This window comes from Triturus cristatus, chromosome 12 (assembly GCF_964204655.1).
Source record: "Triturus cristatus chromosome 12, aTriCri1.1, whole genome shotgun sequence".
Classification (NCBI taxonomy): Eukaryota; Metazoa; Chordata; class Amphibia; order Caudata; family Salamandridae; genus Triturus; species Triturus cristatus.
Window position 1 is genome coordinate 698,566,061 of NC_140595.1, and position 21,448 is coordinate 698,587,508.

Genomic DNA, 21,448 nt, shown 5'->3' on the forward strand with positions numbered 1-21,448 from the left:
CGCTGGAATAGATTTATACAGTTCTTTTAGCTTATCTAAAAACCCTAGGGTGTTGGTATTCCCATGGTATTCTACCCCTATGATTTTGTTGTTTGGAATGATAGGGAAAGGCTCATCCTGTGAAGCACTCTTTTCATGGCCTAGTCGAGAAAGAGCATCTGCCTTACCATGCTGATGTCCAGGACGGTAAGTAATGATGAAGTCATACTCACTAAAAAAAGAAACCCACCTCATCTGTTGGGGGGTAAGGGCTCTAGCCGATCTAAAGAATTGAAAGTTTCTGTGATCGGAATAAATGGTAATTACATGTGGGGATCCTAATAAGTAGTGTCTCCACTCTTGAAAGGCGAGTTTGATGGCCAATAATTCTCTCTCCCCAATGGTGTAATTTTGCTCTGCAGGCAACAGGGTCTTGGAAAAGTATGCAACAGGGTGTAGGCATCCAGAGGTTTTATCTCGTTGTGAAAGGACCCCCCCCATGGCATACTGTGATGCGTCTGCTTCCACATAATAGGGCTGTGTGTTGTCAGTGTGTTTAATGACAGGAGCGTTAGTGAACCGTTTCTTTAAGACACAGAAGGCGAGTTCAACCTCTTTGGTCCATTTAAATGGTAGTCCTTTCCGTAAAAGCCGAGTTATGGGTTTCACTAACTCAGAAAAATGGTCTATAAATCTACGATAAAAGTTGGCAAACCCAATAAAGGATTGCACCTCTTTCACAGAACAAGGGCTAGGCCACTTAACCAAAGCTTCTATCTTTTTGGGATCCATGTGTACTCCTTCAGGAGATATTACAAACCCAAGAAAATCTACTCGAGTGGTATGAAACGTACTCTTGTCGAGTTTGGCGAAGAATTGATTTTCCTTGAGTTTCTGTAGAATTTTCTTAACATGGATGATATGTTCTTGTTCGTTTTGCGAATAGATCAAGATATCGTCGATGTAGACGATCACGAAGATGTCCAGGTTTTATCACAATATTTCATTGACAAAAAATTGAAAAGCGGCAGGAGCATTGCAAAGGCCAAATGGAATCACGCAATACTCGAATAATCCAAACTTGGTGCAGAAGGCTGTTTTCCATTCATCACCCTGTCCAATGCGATTAAGATGATAGGCTACTCTCAGGTCTATTTTGGTAAAAATGTTGTCTACCCGTACCTGGTCTAGAAGGACTGGAATAAGCAGGAGGGGGTATTTCTTTTTTATGGTGACTTTATTGAGAGGGCGGTAGTCCAAATATGCGCGTAGACCTCCTTCTCGCTTCGGGATAAAAAAAAGGGGTGAAGATACCGGGGACGTGGAGTGTCTTATGAACCCCTTTTTTAGCATGTCTTTGATGTATTCTTGCAGATACTCTGTTTCTGGTGCTGTCAAGACATAGATGCGACTGACAGGCAATTCCGCTCCGGGGATCAGATCAATACGACAATCATAGGACCTGTGAGGGGGCAAAACGGTGGCTTTAGCTTCATCAAAAACAGATTGGTGCTCTTCATATATTGTAGGAAGACCAGGAGATGTTGATACCTTACTTATGGCACAGCACAGAGAAGTGTTCCAATCTCTTGCTTCTTGGTAGCAAGTCAACATACAGTGATGAGATTTTAGCGTCACTGTTCGAGCTATCCAATCGATCTGGGGATTGTGTACCTGCAACCAGGGTACCCCTAATATTGCTCCGAAATTGGGAGTAACTATGAGATCGAATGCGATGAATTCGGAATGACAGTTAACACAAATCATCACCATCTGAAGAGTCTGATAAGTAATTAACCCAGACGATAGTTCCGACCCGTCTACTGCTCTTACCGGTTCTGGCTGTGGTTTCAGTAGAAAAGGAATGCCAGCATCTCTAGCTAGCTGTATATCCAAAAAATTACCTGTGTCTCCCGAGTCCAATAGGATAGACATGTTTTTTCGACATTGAGGAGATATCACCAAAGTAACAGATAAAGTGAAGTGCTTAGGAATCAAGGGTAATACCTTTTTTGTGGGTGAGACCTTAAAAAAACCAACACTTGAAGAATCGGTCTCTACCTTCTTCAAGTCTTCTAGTAGTGCAGACGATTGGCTACTCGCAATAGTTTTCTGAGCAGTACGAGGTCGAACTGGACAGTCACGTGCATAGTTTCCTCCTTTTCCACAATATAGACAGAGTTTTTTTTTTCTTCTTTTATCTTTCTCTTCTGTGGATAAAGGACTCCGCAATCAACCGATCTGCATAGGTTCGGAGCTTCTTTCTTATCTGTCCTTAACATCAGATACCTAGAGGGATTTAGACGGGACTTCTCCCCCTTCCTTTCATGAAGTCTATGGTCCAACTTCACTGTCAGATCAATAAAGGCAGAGCAATCCTCAGGAGGATCGACTATTTGGGACAACAGGTCCTTCAGTTCATCGCATAGACCACAGTAGAATAATGAAGTTCTTTTTTCATCAGGCCAGTGCGTTTCCGCAACCAATCTGTTAAAATTGGTGATATACAAAAGCAGGTCCTTGGTTCCTTGTTTAAGGTTAAGGAGGGCATTATCACTAGCTTGCATAAACGTATGCTTGGAAAAGAGACTCTTCATTTTTTACTGGAATAATGTGAAATCGTATAACAAAGGATCGTTGTTCTCTACCAATGGAACAGCCCAATCGGCAACATTGCCGGCTAAATAGGATACAACGAACGCTACTTTACTGGCATCGTCTGGAAACGGGGTGGCCTTACAAAGGAACTGTAACTGGCATTGGTTCATGAAAATACTGAACTTGGAACTGTCTCCGTTGAATCTCTCGGGCATGGCTAGTGGGACTGGATTGGGGGTATGAACAGTCAAATGTACCGGAGGTATGTTACTGTCTCCTCTGGTAGGGGAAATAGCACTCGGAGACGGAATTGAGAAATGTGCAGGCTGAATGTAACTCTTTCCGCTCTTTGGAAACGCACCAGGGTCTCTAGTGTCTATGGGAACCTGTGTCTTTAGTTGCATTAACTCAGTCTGTAATCTCTGGTTTTCAGTCCTTAACCTCCCTGCTTCGGATTGTAAATCTACCAATGCTACTGCCAAGTCATCTATGGAAGGGCTCTGCAAAGCAGCGTGGAAAGAGGGGTTTAAAGGGGCACCTGCCCCTTCTTGATTCATCTTTGCTCAGGTGGAAAGTATTCTTGGGCTTGGCTTTCTGGCAGGGAATCCCTGAATCCAGACCAAGGCAAAGGAGCTTCCACAGGAGCGAAGATTTGATCGCCAAACCTTCAGAAAACAATTCCTGGAGAAGGACAGAAAAACCTCCTCCCAAGATATTGTCCGCCAAAAGTGAGGGAAATAACCAAAGAGTGACCACCACTCTTCCCCTGAGGTTGTATCAGGTAGTGTTGTTTGTGGATCAGTAGATTGCTAGAACAAAGAATTACAAGCTAGTTTTACAATTTAAGTGAACTTGTATCGTGATTGCACCACTTCAATTCAATGTAATCAAATAGTCCACATTAAATCCGTCAAATGATTAAATGTCCTTCTTTATTATTGATATGTGATCTTCTTTCTTTTAGAAAAAACACAGCCAACGCGTTTCGTTCTCCACAGAGAACTTCTTCAGGGCATTTTTAATTTCCACGAAATAAAAGGTGTAATGTTTATAACTATGTAGTCCTGGTCCAAAGCATTGATTTGTGGGTGAGACAACCTCTTATGGAAGGTAGGGGTCGTCTCCAAAGTACACACTTCTATTGAAACTTAGGGGTCATCCCAAAATTATTTACTTCGTGAGCTGACATGGAGGTAGAACATGCATTAAGACTTCAACTCCCCCTACTGATTATGCTTCGCAGCAATGGGGATCCTAACACTACCAATGATTAGACAACCCAGAACAAGTGACTTGAGTACTCCCAGGAATGGTGGGAACCAGAAACACCTTTTCGTTATTATTCTCATAGCAGTCCACAACAAGAGTAATCAGAGACATGGAAAAGTTTAAAATGTTTATTTTAACTACGTGCTCTAAGGTGCAGTACTTTGGCTAACAAGCAGACAAATGATTAAAAATAAAACCATCAGCATTGTTACAATTCCATAGAAAATGAAGGGAGAAATCATATTAAAAATAATAGTGGAAAACAAGTCCTATAATACTTTGTGAACCACCCTCCCTTGGCTAGTAAACTAGTTTTATAAACTAATAGAAGGTCTCTAGGTTTGAATGGGGAACACCATACCTCAAAGATCAGCTTAGGTGAATCACATCACAGGATCAGCTCTGCTCTCTGTGTCTGGAAAAGTTTTCTCCAAGTGCCTGAATCATGCACGCAAATGCAATATTAAAGGCACCCGAGTTTTAGATATTTGCAGCTGTGTGCTTGTTGTGTCTAGAGCGTGGGCTGATCAACCTGAATTCAACAGCATACATTGTTATTTGACCTTGACGGCTTCTGCACACAGTGTTCAGACAAAGGTCGCGGTGCACGTCTAGGGATGTGAACAACAGACCGTTCTCATGTGAATAAAAGGCAAGCAAGCAGTTTTACTTATAATAACAGCTACCTATAGTGCCGTGTGCAAAAGCAGCAAAGTGGCAAGATGGCGTTTAACTTCTAAAACGCTTATGCTAACATAGCAATTTGTGCACATAACACCCTGTCTTCACTACACCCTCCCTTGATCGGACCACGAACAGAATAGGGAAGCAATGTAGGAACGCAGAGTTCAAGTTCGAGTGAGACAGAACCAAGTCCATATATTGCCAATCCATATAATTGGTAGTGAAAGTTCGAAAAAGTTGTTGGGAAAAGTAAAAAACTTAAAACATCTCTCTGGGGCGGTATACAGCCTAATGTGGAGTAAAAAAAGAAAAATTTAAAAAATCTAGATTAGGACGTGCGGAAGATGGACAACTGCCAATTTAATCCATCAATGTGTAAGCACAATATGTTACAACTGCCTCCAAGAGGAAGTCATTGTAATATTCAGTAAATGAGTCAGCCATCCAGTCAAGTAAAGTAAGGGAACATACATGTTCTTCGACTAGCACCATCAGAGGACAACTTGCGTGTTCTTCAAGTTAACTTCGCGTCAGGAAGTCATGGGCTGCAACATATATATCCCAATATCCTAGGATTCCGTGCGCCGCTCCACAGGCCATAATCCCGATACTAGAACTCATGAGCCACTAAGGGACTCATTAGTCGATCACAATCCGGGGCAGGAGAAGCTGCGTTCGACAGGCACAAATCCAGAGCCCATTCGAATGGACAATCCAGGCAATGGAAAACAGGTTGCACGCAAGTAAAGTATTAGAACTGGAAGGATAATCCATAGGCTACGCTCAAAGTGGCCAGTGGTATTGTTCCATAGTATTCAAGCATCCGGTTGCGCAGCTGAAGCAGCCTGGGTAGGCTGTCACGTGGCAAAGATCGTGCAGCCATTGCGGAGCAAACAAATCATCAGCATCACACCAGCAGTCAAGGCGAGAATTAACGGAAGCCCGGCGAAGATTTCTGGAAAAAATAGAATGAAAAAAATGCCGGTATCACGCCAAATATTGTTTGGAACAAGGTCACAAGGCCGGAGCCCACAACTTTGAAAAAATGCATCAAGCCAGTTGTTGACGAGGCATTGAATATAGTGTGAATCAGAGCACTGAAATGAAGTGGGAGATCAGTATTTTAAAGCGCATGCACCTCGGTGCGGGTGTTTGCTACGTAAAGGACAAATGTTTCACGGGAGGAAGTCAGGGCAACTTCTTTTTGAGACAATAGAGCCCTTATTCTGCTCATCTTGTTGAACTCTGCTTTCAAGGTTGGTATGGAAGGCCAGATGGATACATCCAGTCTCCCATGCGGGGGTGGGAAAAGGACATTCTTACAACAGACTACTCGTTGTGAGACAGTTCCAATGTATGGAATCCCTACTAGCATCCCACAGCACGCCTCATTATTTAAAAGCAAATGACTACCGTTAGCTAATAACGTGAAAGTGGGTGTAATCGCTTTCACAGGATTTCCCTTTAGAATGCAAGCTAAATTTGGTGCTTGAACGTTGCATGTGCCATGCAATTGGATGTTCCTACAGACTACTGAGTGATCAGGTGTGGAAGTGTATTCCTCTCCTTTTAAATAAACCGCTTTACCCTCTCTCAGGCACCTGTATGTAAATGGGAGTGACCAAACCTCATGCAGGAAAGTGGTGCCCAATGGTTCATACCTGCCTAAGGCATAGTGTTTCATACATGAGCTGAACTTAAACAATGGAAATGGTAAAGTGATTAAACCGTGGATAAGCCACACAGCTGAGTTCAATTCGGCCTCAGAGATTGGTAAAGGTTCCAACTTTTCAATATGCAATAATGAATATGTTGCATCCTTCATGGACATGAACTGTTGTTTATCAGTCAAATTAAATGGCAGGAACAAAGATGATGTGTTCATGTAGTCGAAGGGAACTTTCCCAGCCTTCAATGTTTTTAAAGTCCATGCAAACTGCATTATAGAACGCAATTGATTTTGACCATGGAATAAAACAGACATATCATCCTGTACAGTACCCACAACAGATGAAACAATGTTATCTAATTTGTAAATTCTGGAAGAAAGGGTGTTAATGCTATTATCAATGACAGCAAACACTTTTTCCAAATTTGCTTGATCAATAGCTCTTAATCTAGAAGCAGCTTCAATTTGAGATAATTTCCAAACTTTGTTGTAAACAGCATACACCAATCTTTTGGACCTGCCACCACAGGGCCCTTAACAAAATCATTCAAATCTACTTTGTCATTTAATTTGGATAAATTATGTTTAACTGACGCTAAGGTGGAATGTATAAGCCAGTTTTGACATAATTTTCCTTCAGAATAGGTAGTAACAGAATGGGAAGATGCAAATCGGGGTTCCTTTCTAACCTCTGTATATCCGGGGTGCAGACCTAGAAAACAATGTTGACAGGAATCTGAACTTTTCTGCCATATTAACCATCCTTCAGGATCTAAGTTGGAAATATTGAAGGATGTACTAGTAATGAATGACTGCAATTCATCAAGGGACAGATCGGTGTGATTATCCCAGGTTGGATAAGCGCCCAGATCAGGAATAGTAGGGGAATTCATCTTTTTAGAAGTAGCCAATCCAAAGCAGGTGGTCTAAAAAATGGTAGAATTCAAAAACAACATGTGGTTCGGTAAAAGGCATGCACGATGCAGAGCTTCTGTGCCTTGTACCTGCCAAGCTTTAGAACCCCAAACAGATTTCAGATCAATGGTATCTTTCCACAGCTCATAGCCCCCTATAGCTAATTCATTCATAAAGGACTTGGAATACAACAATTTAGTATGGGACAGTCTAACTTTGGAAGCTGTCTCAGCAGCCATTTTGAAATAGAAGGCTTCAGGTTTAGATATACTGAAATCAGTAAAATATGTAAATATTTTCACTAGCGTTGTTGAGCTGCCTTCAATGGGAGCTGGACAATGTTCCCATTGTGTAAAATTAACAATATTCCTAAATGTATTCGCTTTATGCAGGAAATGATTGCCATAGTGTTGGTAGCAAAACAACTCTCCATAATTTGCTGAGTCTAAATACAAATCTTCAGCATCAAAAGCAGCATACTATTTCAAATCAGAAAAAAGAGCCTCTACGGCTTGGACATCCCAAACATCAGAGCGTATGTTTTGTTTCACAACATCCCCCATAGAAACACGAAGTACATTGGGGACATTAATCACCTCTGTGGGACCATGAATTTGAAATTTTACAGCATCCCACACAATCCCATCTAACACAGGCCAGGCAGTAATATTAACAAAAGTCTGGTCTCTCTTCATGATGTGCTATGAGGAGTGGGGTGCCAAAGTTCCATCAATTAATCGAATTGCAGACCTTTCGGTCGGATAGTGTCCATTTACTAGACGAAAAAATACAACCACAAATCTAATCGACATAAACAAAAAAATAGATATGAGTCCCAGCCAAATGTAAGTCCAAGGGGGAATTAAAAAATGTCTTTGAAACCAAACAGCAAAAATAGAAATTTTCGATGGGGCATTCGATGTTGTAGAGTTAGTGTCAAATGAAAAACGTGACTGGTCAACTGCACTTGATTTTAAACCAGGCAACAACACATCTGTGGGATAAGTATACTCAGTATCTTCAACTGGACCACCAGCCGGTGGAGGCAATAAAGGATTTGTAACTGTATGCATCTCGATGGCAACGTCAGACGTCTTGGTATTTGCTGGAGCCAAAACAGAATTTCTCTGCATTGCTGGACAAGAGACCTCTGGAGTCATACTAAGAAGAATCAGCCACTCGTTGTAGTTTGACATTGACAATGGAGATGTACCTGTTATCCTTGCGACCAGGAAGTGGAGGTAAAATGACAGTTTTTGTACCCTGCACGCAAAGCACTGGAACAGGTGCACGATAAGAGGGGCCCCAAACTCCTTCTTGTTCTCCACCTTCTCACGGACCAGGTATCCCACTCGTGGTAGCCAGCCAACTACCTGAATCTGAAGTGCAGCATCAGTTGTGGAGGGCAAGTGTTCCTTGGCAAGACTGTCTCGGGTCTCTTGTAGATTCTGTAATACAGCAGAATGATCATCTACGTCAAAGGGTGTGGCCGACGCCGCCATGTCTAGACCATCAAGGTCCGGGACAAACATCTTTATGCCAAAGAGCATTTCGTATGGAGTCCGCCCACCCAGAGACCTTCTAGGGAGATTATTAAGTGCACGTTGAACGCTATACAAATGGGCCAACCAGTTCCTGCCAGTACCTAAAACCCTAGCTGTCAGGGATTGCTTTAAGTCACGGTTCATTCGCTCCACAACACTATTGCCCTCAGGCCGGTATGGAGACAAAAATTTGACTTGGACCCCCAAAGATCTTATGGCATCCTTGTACGCCTTAGAGGCGAACGCTGGACCCTGGTCTGAATGGAGGGTACCACATGCAAAAATTCCCACAAAGACACGCAAATCCCTGATGACAGTTCGAGCATTGAATTCTCCATTCACGAAAGTACCAGCTACTATTGCGCAGGCCACTGAATATGCGTGCTTAGAACCAGTCGCTAGTTGTACCGAATCGTCATTGTAAATGATACAATGGTAATCCTCAAGCGGGAGCAAGGACAAAGGAGCTGGATGAACAAATTCATACTGCAAATGCTCCTGAGTCTGCAATGAGGCATCAAAGATGAAAGTGACATCCGGAGAAGTCAAAAAAGTGGCCCATTGAATCCAACGCGGATGCAAAGCTTTAGCATTTGGCACCCTGGCTTTCGTCACTGCCTCTAGGGCAGGATACGGTGTTACAACCAACATGCGTTTCCCTTGCGACAGCGCTCTCTCTTTCAGAATCGCCATCTGCACTGCAGTCAAAACGTTTTCGACAGTGGAAAAGCGCATTTCAGCCGAAGTGTACAAGTGTGACTTGTAAGCAATAGGGACTGTGTCTCCCTCATTGAACGTTAAGTACATGAAACCCACTGCGCCTGGCACAATTCTTATTACGAGGTTAGTGTGGTTATCACACGTCAGTAAGTATTTAGAAGCAAGAAGATCAGCCTGCAAAGATTGCAGGATAGCTGAATGTTCTGGCAGCTAGCTCAATTTGGAAAAAGTAGGTTGTACCAAGGCATATAGCGGCTTGATACGCTGGGCATAATCGGGAATGAAAGTACGCCCGAAATTCAAAAAGCCCAACAAAGATTGTAGTTTTTCAGAGTTGTTGGAGCGCGCAAACATGCTTATTTCTCCAGGAAGTGAGGTGCTAAACCTCAACCTTCGTTGCTGAGTTCATAGCCCAAAAACAACGCTCCATACTCTGCAATGTGTGATTTTGCAAAGTTAAATTTGTAGCCGAAGTCCGCAAACATTACAAATTACAATGATGCGGTCAACGTGACACAGATGCGGCAATAATTAGTCGTCTGTGAGATAGATATCATCAACATACGAGTAAGCATCAGGGTCAATGCTCTCCAACAGAGAGACTACACGTGCGGCAAAGACTCCAGGACTGTTTTTGTAGCCCATGGCTAATCTTTTAAACTGTTTTTGTTTGCTGCTGGAGGTAAAGGCTGTCCATTGACTACTAATAGAGGACAAGTTATGGCTATAAAAGCCATAGGAGATGTCAAGTGTGGTTTTAAACATTTTTCTCACGAGACTATCAACGAGGGCACAACTGTGGGTGTTTTGTCCCACGCACGTCCGACAGTGAGAGTTCAAATGCCGATAATCCAAAACTAGGAGGTACGACCCATCAGGTTAGGTTACAGTGAAAAGAGGCTTATTCATGGGTGACACACATGTTTCAATTACACCTTGATATTCCAATTGTTCAAGGAATTCTTCGACGTGAGATCTAGCTTCGCGGCATATGGGATATTGGGGTTGTGGCTGGGACATAGACCGTAATGGAATCTCATGGCTTGGCGACAGTTTATCCCACACAACCTGAATACGGTACAACACCGGAGCAAGCACCTGTGCCCACTCTTTTGCAAAGTTCTGAGCATGCTCCTTCGGCACAGTGTGCGCGAAAGATGGGAGGATTACCTCCTCCCCTCTGGGAGCGGGCAAAACTAAAGCTGGGGGCCAGTCCACCTCTGCTAACAAAATGTCATATGTAGAGGTCAGATTTTCCCCAAAATCCCTTTTATGGTAAAAAGACTATGTCATATAGTCTGTCAGGGGGAGCCACGCTAGTGTCAGCAGTTTCTACAGTAATAAACGTGTCAGTTGCTGTCGCCTTCAGATATGGACGCAGTGCTTGCCGCACTATTGTAACCTCCACTGCACTGTCTAGCAGCGTTAGTGCCCATGTTAGGTTCTGAAGCTGCGTTCTCACTATCTGTGGCATACCTCTCAGTTAGTGCAGCAACTTTCTTTTTCTGAAACAGAAGTCGTTGATGTGGGAATTCATCCTGCTTGCCTTTACCATCAGCTGGGCGGGGCTGCTCTCGTCCTTGAGGGGCACCCCGACCTTTGCCACATTCTCCTCCACCGAACTGTGAGACCGATGTTTCCTGTGAAGAACGAGGAGAACGTTGTTCAGGAACCTGAAATCTATCAGGAGACCTAATTCTAGTGCGATCGCGCAATTCATAAGTGCATTCAGTAGTCACTTGAACCGGTGACATGGGACGAGACCCCTGTTTCTGTTATTGCTTTCCCTGTTTCTTAGTTTTCCAATTTTGTTTAGGAAAAGCTGGACAGTCGTCTTTAGTAGACTTAACCGTCTGAGTTTGCGGTTGCGCTGTTGTTTTAGCAAAAGGCTTAACCCCCATACTATTGCGGCCAATGGTTTTATAAGCCTCCGCAATAATTCTTGGTAACTGCCGGGGTTTATCGACATCGGCGATGAGGCGCAGCTCATTCGACACTTAAAAGTTAACCGCATCTCCCTTGACGTTAACAAGGATGAGATCAGCAATTACGTCGAACACGCCGACAAGCCTCATTCATAGCTCGACCGCCGACTCCGGACCGTGCTCATCCTGAACACGCTTGATCACAGAGGGCAGTACAGTCATAGACGGTGTGTCGAAGCACTTCGAGTAGACTGCTGCAAACACTTTACCCCAGTTCTCACAATCAGTTACCTCTGGGACTAAGTCTTTCTGCAAACTAATGGTAAGGATCCTGTGTTTTTCCACAGGAGTAGAGTTAGGAAACACTGCTTCCAGCTGGTCAAATTTCTCAGCAAGCCAATAAGGCATATCGTCCTTATTCTGGGGGCGCTTGCCCGTTACCGAATTAACCATGACGGGACTAATAGTAATCCCGGCCGGGCCAGCTGTTTGCACTGCAACCCCAAGTCTCCCCACCTGGACATTGCGAGAGACGTATTGCACTAAAGCCCTATGTACCGTAATCAAGGCGGTATGGAGCTGACATGAGTCATCCACCGGGGCTTTGCAAATAACGTAGATGTGGTGTAAACCCGGCCAAGACTAGCCAAGTGGCCCCTGGAATAGACAAGGGACCTAAACGAACCGGTGTAACGGTGTGGGGAAGGGCGCCATTGAACCAAATACGATGCTGCCAAGCATAAATGGGAATTTCCTGCATCCTATACGGCGTCTAATTAGCTGGGACTGCCGTAGGAGTGTATGTGTGAAACATCTTATCATTCGCATTCACCTCCAGAAAAGTAACCCAAGAGTAAAACAGCTCATAGGGAAACGATGCATCAGCACTCACTACAAAGATAATAGACATCCCATCGTCTGGCACCCCAAACTGCATCGAATGACGCCTGAGAGGTGTGCAACTATGCGCTGCAATAGCGACTTCAGCCATAAGAAGAAAAACAATCTATATTAAACTGTAGCACAAAAAGGGTAGAATTTAAAAGGAAACCTTTTTAATTGTCAAGCTTGAGAGAACCTATATATTAACTATTTAGGTAGGTTTAAACCGTCACTCCCGTCAACCGGAAACAAGAGTGAGGGTGTTGTGTACAAATATAATCACTACTAAGGCGTCTCAATCATAAGACCAAAACGTTAGGTGCGCCATGTTGCGGGGATTCTGCTCATGCACAGAACTATGCACAGGAAACCAGGACCTCAGTGAATTGTGGTGTACCACAAAACTCACCTCAGCACCCAGAACCCCTATCCGACTAGCATCAGTGTCTCATTCGTTCTCCGTATCATCTCGAATCTACCAATGATTAGACAACCCAGAACAAGCAACTTAGAGTACTCGCAGGAATGGTGGGAATCAGAAACACCTTTTCGTTATTATTCTCATATCAGTCCACAACAAGAGTAATCAGAGACATGGAAAAGTTTAAAATGTTTATTTTAACTACATGCTCTAAGGTGCAGTACTTTGGCTAACATAAGCAGACAAATGATTACAAATAAAACCATCAGCATTGTTACAATTCCATAGAAAATGAAGGGAGAAATCATATTAAAAATAATAGTGGAAAACAAGTCCTATAATACTTTGTGAACCACCCTCCCTTGGCTAGTAAACTAGTTTTATAAACTAATAGAAGGTCTCTAGGTTTGAATGGGGATCCCTCATACCTCAAATATCAGCTTAGGTGAATCACATCACAGGATCAGCTCTGCTCTCTGTGTCTGGAAAAGTTTTCTCCAAGTGCCTGAATCATGCATGCAAATGCAATATTAAAGGTACCTGAGTTTCAGATATTTGCAGATGTGTGCTTGTTGTGTCTAGAGGGTGGGCCGATCAACCTGAATTCAACAGCATACATTGTTATTTGACCTTGACGGCTTCTGCACACAGTGTTCAGACTAAGGTCGCGGTGCACGTCTAGGGATGTGAACAACAGACCGTTCTCATGTGAATAAAAGGCAAGCAAGCAGTTTTACTTATAATAACAGCTACCTATAGTGCCGTGTGCAAAAGCAGCAAAGTGGCAAGATGGCGTTTAACTTCTAAAGCGCTTATGCTAACATAGCAATGTGTGCACATAATACCCTGGCTTCACTACACAATAAAACTTCTGAAATACATGTAGAAATGTGAAGCTTTTCTATGCTTCTAAATGCATATATTTCTGTTATCCAGTGTAATTGCATAATGGTGTGGCAACACATGTACATTTCTAAACCCGTATCAATGCTTGCAAGGCAGGAGGCTTGAAAACATTTGTACATGTGTAAAGATTCACCAATCCTAATTAACCACAAACATTTAGTAAATATTGGCATACTTGCAATAGTGATGCAATATACGTATATTAACAAGAAGTCTGTAAAACTAATTCAATATTTACAAATCTATTCGGATTTAGAAATGCTCATGAATCTATGACGCTTGGGCGAAACGTGCACATCTATAAGAATTTTAAAATACTTGTAGATCTAAAGTGTTACAAAACTTTCGAATCTATAACGAGTGAGCAACATTTTGGATGTCGGTAACGTTTTTGCATGTACACGGGAATCTGCAAAGTATGGGCAAAATTCGTATCTCTGAAAAGCCTTTAGCAACGCTTGCAAACCGTAAAGTTATAGTGAAAATGATGAATATATCCCAGTTCGCCAATCCTTGTAGCTCTGAAAAATTTGGGAAATATTGGTTAATCCATGCAATTTGGAACCAGCCATAAGGTGTTAAAACGGTGATAATACTCCTAAATCTGTAATGACTGAATTACTTGTAAATCTGTACGCCTATAAATATTTAAAATGTTTAATTATTGACCATTTTATAAAGTATAATCAGTGCATGTAAACAATAAACGTAGAAACAATTTTAATCTGCGTAGCTGTGGAAAACATTGTTAGTCTGTAACTCTTTGGCAATGCTTTTACATCTTTGAAATTGCTGTTCTGTTGCAGTTTGGAAAGCTGCAAACCTTAGAAACATTCAGTAATTAACGACAAGGAGCCTTGGTTGTTGCAGCTTTGACACACTGTCATGACGAGAAGATGCGGCCATGAGGCAGCTTCAGCGAGCTGGAAAGGTAGGAGCAATTCCTGGTGCCTACAAACATGCTAGGAAATTCAGAGTACCTCAGGAGAGATTATTATGTGCAGGCGCTGTGTCCTACAGGTCTGTGAAGCTTTGGGAAGACCTGTAGACTTTGGCAATCTTTGTAAATTTGCAAGGCGTAAAACTGTTCACTCTTGTATTTAAAAGATAGGTGGGGGGGGGTTAAAGGAGGGGAGACGAGCTAAGAGCAGACAAAGGAATAGAGAACGAGAAGAATAGAGAAACAACGAAACATGATGCGAGGAGACATCAAGGGACAAAGAAGAGAGGAGATGCATAAATACAGGGAAGGGTCTGCCCAGAGCGCAGACTAACCACGCCCCGCCTGAGTATAATCTCCCACCTCCCCTCCCGCCCCCGTAAATGTATGAGTTGGAAAAGCTTTGCACAGTTCCCCGTTTACCAGCCATCATGCGATTACCACTTGTGCCTTTGTTCCACTTCCATCATATATTCTGCTTCTTCACCAACTCAGGAAGCTGGCCCAAGACAACATAAGACAAGCAGTGAGGCTTTCTGCGACGCAGTGGACGTGAAGACACCTCTGGAGCATGTCCAGGAAGTAAATAATGGCTTTGACATGCCTCATACAGACAGAGGCTCCACGGGTAAAGTAGACATCATTTGTAAGCCCTTTTCACAATCTCCCAAACTTTTTTGTTGGCAGTTCATCCTCCTGAGGAAAGACTGGGACATCACGGAATCGAATGACAGACTGCCTGCCAACTGGGCGGTGTTTTAAGATGTTCCTGAGATATAACCGTGTGCAACAAACAGCATTTCTTGCTGCACCCGCGTATCCAAGACTAGCAGGCTGTGGCCTAGTTTTCCACAATCTGCCAAGGACCAGTTTGCTGACGTCATCTTCATTTGGACAGTTCCACTAAAGCCACAGGTAGCAAGGGGGGTTATGAGTGAATCGTGAGAGGTAGACGCCCTGGACACTGCCAATCCTTGTAGATTATTGAGACAGTGGGCACAATTGTCCACAGACCCCAAAATGCCAAGCAAGCTGCTTCAGGCCAGACGCAGTTCCCACCTCAGTCCACAGTCCTGGTGAAGATGTGATAGAGCAGGCACGGTTATCTACGTCTACTGAGGGCAGCATCATGCCCTATACACAGAGTGTGAGGGTCATACCCCCATACAGTGCCCATCTGCAGCATTCGAGAGCCATGCCCTATATCTTGCCCTCCTTTGAGAGTGTGTGTGTGTAATGCTCCAATACCAAGCACCCGGGAAGTGTATGAGGGTCACACCCATGTACCTCACCTCTTTGCGGCATGCTCCCCTCATTGTGCAGCGTGTGAGGTGCTTTCCACAAATTTCATCCAAGTGCAATGTGCTAGGACCATACCACATACACCTGCCATCAGGTCATCGTTTGTCACCCTGTGTGAGGATCAAACCCCATACATCGCCCCTTTCACTTTACGAAAAAGCCATACTACCTCTGTCCCTGTAATATATGTGTGTGTGTGAGGGTCACACCCACATATATTAACCCATGTGCAATATGAAAGCCTATCATGATACCTTGCCAGGCGCGCAACACCCATTGGACTCAAAGGGCTTCAGCCCCCCCCAGTCGTGTGTGGCAGCCCGGTATGAGACAGCTTCCCGGGCACACACACAGCTGCACCCGAGCACTTCACAGGTTTTTAAAAGACCATTTGCATGTTACTGAGGCCTCGCTCTTGTTTCACCCCTTCTAAGAGCCCCTGCAGCTCCTACTCTGCCTATTGCTTAAAGATTCAGCCCCCTCGAATTTTTTTCTTAGCCCCTCCCGAAGTTTGGCTCTAGTTGCGCCTCTGTACCTTGCCCCATATGCTTCGCGTGAAGGTTGAATCCTCTATTCAGTGTGTGAAAGTCATACCCATAACAAGGGCCACTGGAATTATGCAGGATGGAGCGCAAAATTATGCGGCACTGTAGACTAAATTATGTGGCAAGAAATGGCAAATGATGCAACCTAATTTGGCACATTTTATGAAAGCACTACTTCAAAATGTTGTAATTTTTTCACGTGTTAACACTTTCTGAGCAAAGGTTTCACCTTAAAAGCACCGGTTTAACATCCAAATACAGTAATAAGCAACTGAAAGATGAAAAGTTACATAGTGCCTTCCGCTACGCGGCAACAAAGGTCGCTGCAATTTTAGCAACTTTAGATCCTTTTGAGCGAGAACCTTCATTTTGTTTTTGTTAATATCTGCAGATTATGCAGAAAAATATGGATTATGTGGCAAATGGTACAAATCCATATTTATGCGGAGAATGAGATAGCTGCAGACTCTCATATTTCCAGTAGCACTGTCCATACTTAGTCCCCTATGCTTTGTGCGAGGCTTATATCTATACCTCACTCCCTGTGCAATGTTTGAGGGTCACCCCTATATATTACCGCCTGTGAGACTGCCATACCCTCATACTGCACCCCCTTGAAGTGTGTGAGTGTCATATCCATACCTCACCTGCAGTGTGTCAAACCCCATACCTAGCCCAATGTCCATTCATGAGAGTCTTTCTCCCTTTGCTCCCTCGTGAGCAGCAGCCCCGGTTCAAATGAAGCGCAGCAGCTGAGAAGGCGGGAGACCATACTGAGTCTTGTGCTGTTCGAAGAGCTCCAGCAGTCCGTCCATGTAGAGTCGGTGGTACCGGTCCACCTCCTGGCTGGAGGGCACTGGAATGTGTGGCACTCGGATTGGTTTACCCACTGCCAAAAAGAGAACAAGGAAATTAGCTCACGGTCAGGGGGAGGTGGGTGGGGGCACGAGACATCCCGCTACTGAGAATCCGTACCACCTGTCCTGAGCTCTCAGGCGCCACCCCCTGGGGGGCTGGTGCTGAGTGCAGTGTCGATGGCATCTGAATGCACTCGCTGACCCTACAACAGAGAGACGCTCTGTGGCTCTGCACTCAGCGACCCCGTCCCAAGCTATGGATCTGTACTCACTCACACCCCTCCCAATCCATAGCTCAGACTTCAGTGACACTTTCTCAAGCAGTGGATCTGTACTCACTCACACCACTCCCAATCCATAGCTCAGTCTTCAGTGACCCTTTCTCAAGCTGTGGATCTGTACTCACTCACACCACTCCCAATCCATAGCTCAGCCTTCAGTGACCCTTTCTCAAGCTGTGGATCTGTACTCACTCACGCCACTCCCAATCCAATGCTCAGCCTTCAGTGACCCTTTCTCAAGCTGTGGATCTGTACTCACTCACACCACTCCCAATCCATAGCTCAGCCTTCAGTGACCCTTTCTCAAGCTGTGGATCTGTACTCACTCACGCCACTCCCAATCCAATGCTCAGCCCTCAGTGACTCTCTCTCAAGCTATGGATCTATACTCACTCACATGCCTCCTAATCCACTGTCAGCACTAAGTGATTCTTTCCTAAGCTTTGGATCTATACTCACTCACACCCCTCCCAATCCATGGTCAGTCCTCAGTGACCCTCTCTCAAGCTATGGATCTATACTCACTCACACCCCTCCCAATCCATGGTCAGTCCTCAGTGACCCTCTCTCAAGCTATGGATCTATACTCACTCACACCCCTCCCAATCCATGGCTCAGCCCTCAGTGACTCTCTCTCAAGCTATGGATCTATACTCACTCACACCCCTCCCAATCCATGGCTCAGCCCTCAGTGACCCTCTCTCAAGCTATGGATCAATACTCACTCACACCCCTCCCAATGCATGGTCAGTCCTCAGTGACCCTCTCTCAAGCTATGGATCTATACTCACTCACACCCCTCCCAATCCATGGTCAGTCCTCAGTGACCCTCTCTCAAGCTATGGATCTATACTCACTCACACCCCTCCCAATCCATGGCTCAGCCCTCGGTGACTCTCTCTCAAGCTATGGATCTATACTCACTCACATGCCTCCTAATCCACTGACAGCCCTAAGTGATTCTTTCCTAAACTTTGGATCTGTACAGAGTACAGATCCACAGCTCAGGAAACGGTCGTCACTCCCACCCCATTGTATGAGTGTGCACTCGAGACCCTCCTACAATCCATAGGTATGTAATCACTGACAACCCTCCCTCCTTCCAACCCCTTCTGAAAGACTGTGCACTCACTCATTGTCGCTAACTTTATGGGCCAGTCTTTGTTGACACCCTGTTTCTAATGCTTTCACAACCTCCCCATCATAGACATGCGCCACTCACAGCCCCCATCCTTCTCACGGTGGCATCTCACTATCTTCCTCCCTAAAAACCCTCCCCTTAATTCTATCTCCCTCCCACGAGTCAGTACTCCTTGACTTCCCATCTCCCCTACGGTCGTGTCTCACTGGTGGGCCACTACCAACCCAGGATAATGCTCTCACTAACTCTCCCACCTTCTCCTGTGAGTTTATAATCACTTACGTCACCATCCCTCCCCAAGAGCCAGCACTCACCATCACCAACCCACCTCGATCCAACGCGTCTACACATGCCGGCACAACCTCTTACCCAGAGGATGTGCACCGATAAACACCCTTCACTCATACCCCGTGGAGCAGCACTCACAAACTCCACCCATTCGCAACCCACGGCTCTACACTCAAGGACTCCAGTATATTCACCCTTTCTGAGTCTGCCCTCACTCAGTGGCTTAACATAAAATGGTGCCCCCCCACCCCCTCTGAATGTGATGAGAAGCCCACCGGAATCGCCCATTTATTACAGATATGCATTGAGTTTGGGCTGATTGGGGCCCTTCTTAAGAGACGGGCACTTTTATGGTTTTGGGGGGGGAGGGGCGCTGCGCTGCAGGGACCTGTGCTATACCCCTGCCTTCACTCACTTCATTCAGTCCGAATCTACAGGCCCGCAACCACAGGCTAACATATGTCCCACCCCAGGACTTGTAAACACTGAAATTCGACCCACCAAAAGGGGTCTACATACACTGACACCCTCCAAACCCAAGAGTCTTCTCTCCTTAACCTCCTCCAGCCCTGAGTCCGCAATCAAAAATCCCCTCCAAGCCTCAGACCCCCTGCTGCCCCACCCCAAGGGGCTTTCACTCACGAACACACATCAAGGGTTTGTACTCAAATAACTCATGTTAGTCTAAAGGGCTGCTTCTCTGCACACCTCTGCCCCTTCCCAACCCTAACACAGCATTTTCCACCCTTAATGCCCCCCTTTCCAGAGGCAGACTCACAATGACAACTTTCCCTGCGCTGGAATCTACGTCTATCGACCTCACGTACATATCAGCACAAATTATACCCCAAATTCAGGTAGGACATGCACTGGCCGACATTAGACACACTGAGCAACTCTCGACCCAAGACCCTTTGCTCATTTTTTCCTGGTCATCAGTCTGAATTTACAGACCTCAGGATCTGCCCTCACTGGTTATGCCAAAGAATTGTCACTCACTGGCCATCCTTCTATCCCTGGAATCGCCACCCCTCCCCCAAACTGTGGCAACATGTGCAGAATTAGAGATTGATCAAATGTATAACACCCTCCACGCACATTCTACGCAATGTGCTCCACGGGTCTTATAAGACATAGGCAGTGACCCTTCTCTACCGTGGTCTACCCCACATAGGTCGCCTGTAAATCTGGACCTCCCAATGGCTTGGCCAATAGGCGTCTCCATGTGCTCCCCTCATCCCCACATCCCCAGGATCTTGCACTCCATGCAAGATCTGTACTCACACACAGTGTAGACCGGCTTTGCGAAGGGGTTCAGACCCCAGCTGTTTGGCGAGAACACTCCTCTCCCCTTGAAAATGCAGGGTGCGAAGCCCACTAACTTCTGGAACTTAGTCTGCAGGGTCCTGCCCCAACTCCCCTCTTCGAAGACCACTTGCTCGTAGAGGTCGTTCTCGCCGAAGGTGTACACCGGGACCAGATCCGCCCTGAAGGGGGAGACAGTCAAAGGGTAACAACCTGCGTTAATGTAGGTAGAATGTAACCTGCATCTGGGGTAAGCCTCAGGTAAGCAATGGGCTGTCCCAAAACCCACTGTAAGCATCAGTAATATCCACACCAGGTCGACAACAAGAGACAGCTTAATGCAAGACCTAAAAAATAAAATAGTGGAAGGTAAGATATACATGGAGGGAAGCGATATAGATAACAAAGAGGGAACAGGGCGCGCCAGATTTGCAGGGAAATGCAAGGATGGAGAGGGTGACATGAGCTAGAAAGAGAGTGAGAAAGCATTAGCTTTCTTTTTAAGTCCGGTTAGAGACAGCTTTCTCTGTTTTACAAACCTTTAGGTTTTTATTACGAGGTGACAATTAAATTCCAATATGTGTAGTAACTCTGCCTTCTGCACATATCTGATTAGGAGCATTGCGATAAAAAATGCGTACCCTAGATACATTTAAGCAGGTCAAACCTGGCGATTTAGCAGGGGAAAAAATGTATGGTTTATCCCAGGACATGCAGATTTTGGTGCAATAAGCACCATTCTCCGAGTGCTATTTCCCATAATCAGGGGAGAAACTCGGTGGTATCTATCACACCCGATAAATTCACATTTTATCAGATACAATAAATGTTGCACCAATTAACAGACAGCTTGTACAGAGGGCCGACATCAGCAATAAACATTGACTATGGTTTACTTCATTCACATGTTAAGCAGCCGTCATTCATCTACCATTGGTTGAATGCAACTGTTTTTTATGACGGATGCTGTATTGGGTAAGCATCAGAGATCAGGAGGCCATGCATCTAGGCAAAGCCTCGGAGATCGGGTGAGCCATGCATCTGGAGTAAGCTTAAGAGATCAGGTGAGCCGTGCACTTGGAGTAAGCCTCAGAGATCAGGTAAGCTATGCATTTGGAGTAAGCATCAGAGATCAGGTAAACTATGCACTTGGAGTAAGCCTCAGAGATCAGGTAAGCCATGCATTTGGACAAAGCCTCAGAGATCAGGTGAGCTATGCATCTGGGGTAAGCTTAAGAGATCAGGTGAGCCATGCATTTGGAGTAAGCCTCGGAGAT

At 44.9% G+C, this 21,448-nt stretch overlaps 1 protein-coding gene across 3 annotated transcripts in view; it reads right to left on the minus strand.

Moving 5' to 3' along the window:
- Positions 1-12,784: 12,784 nt before the first annotated feature.
- LOC146780128 (diacylglycerol O-acyltransferase 2-like) overlaps positions 12,785-21,448 on the minus strand; it is a 156,577-nt gene continuing 147,913 nt past the window's right edge. For all 3 annotated transcript variants that reach the window (XM_085638132.1, XM_085638133.1, XM_085638134.1), the window contains exons 7-8: positions 20,151-20,353; positions 12,785-17,188 (exon numbers count right to left, since the gene is read on the minus strand). In XM_085638132.1, the coding sequence (XP_085494258.1) occupies positions 17,034-17,188; positions 20,151-20,353 (358 nt within the window). In that variant the 3' untranslated portion in view covers positions 12,785-17,033. The remainder of the gene's footprint in view (positions 17,189-20,150; positions 20,354-21,448) is intronic.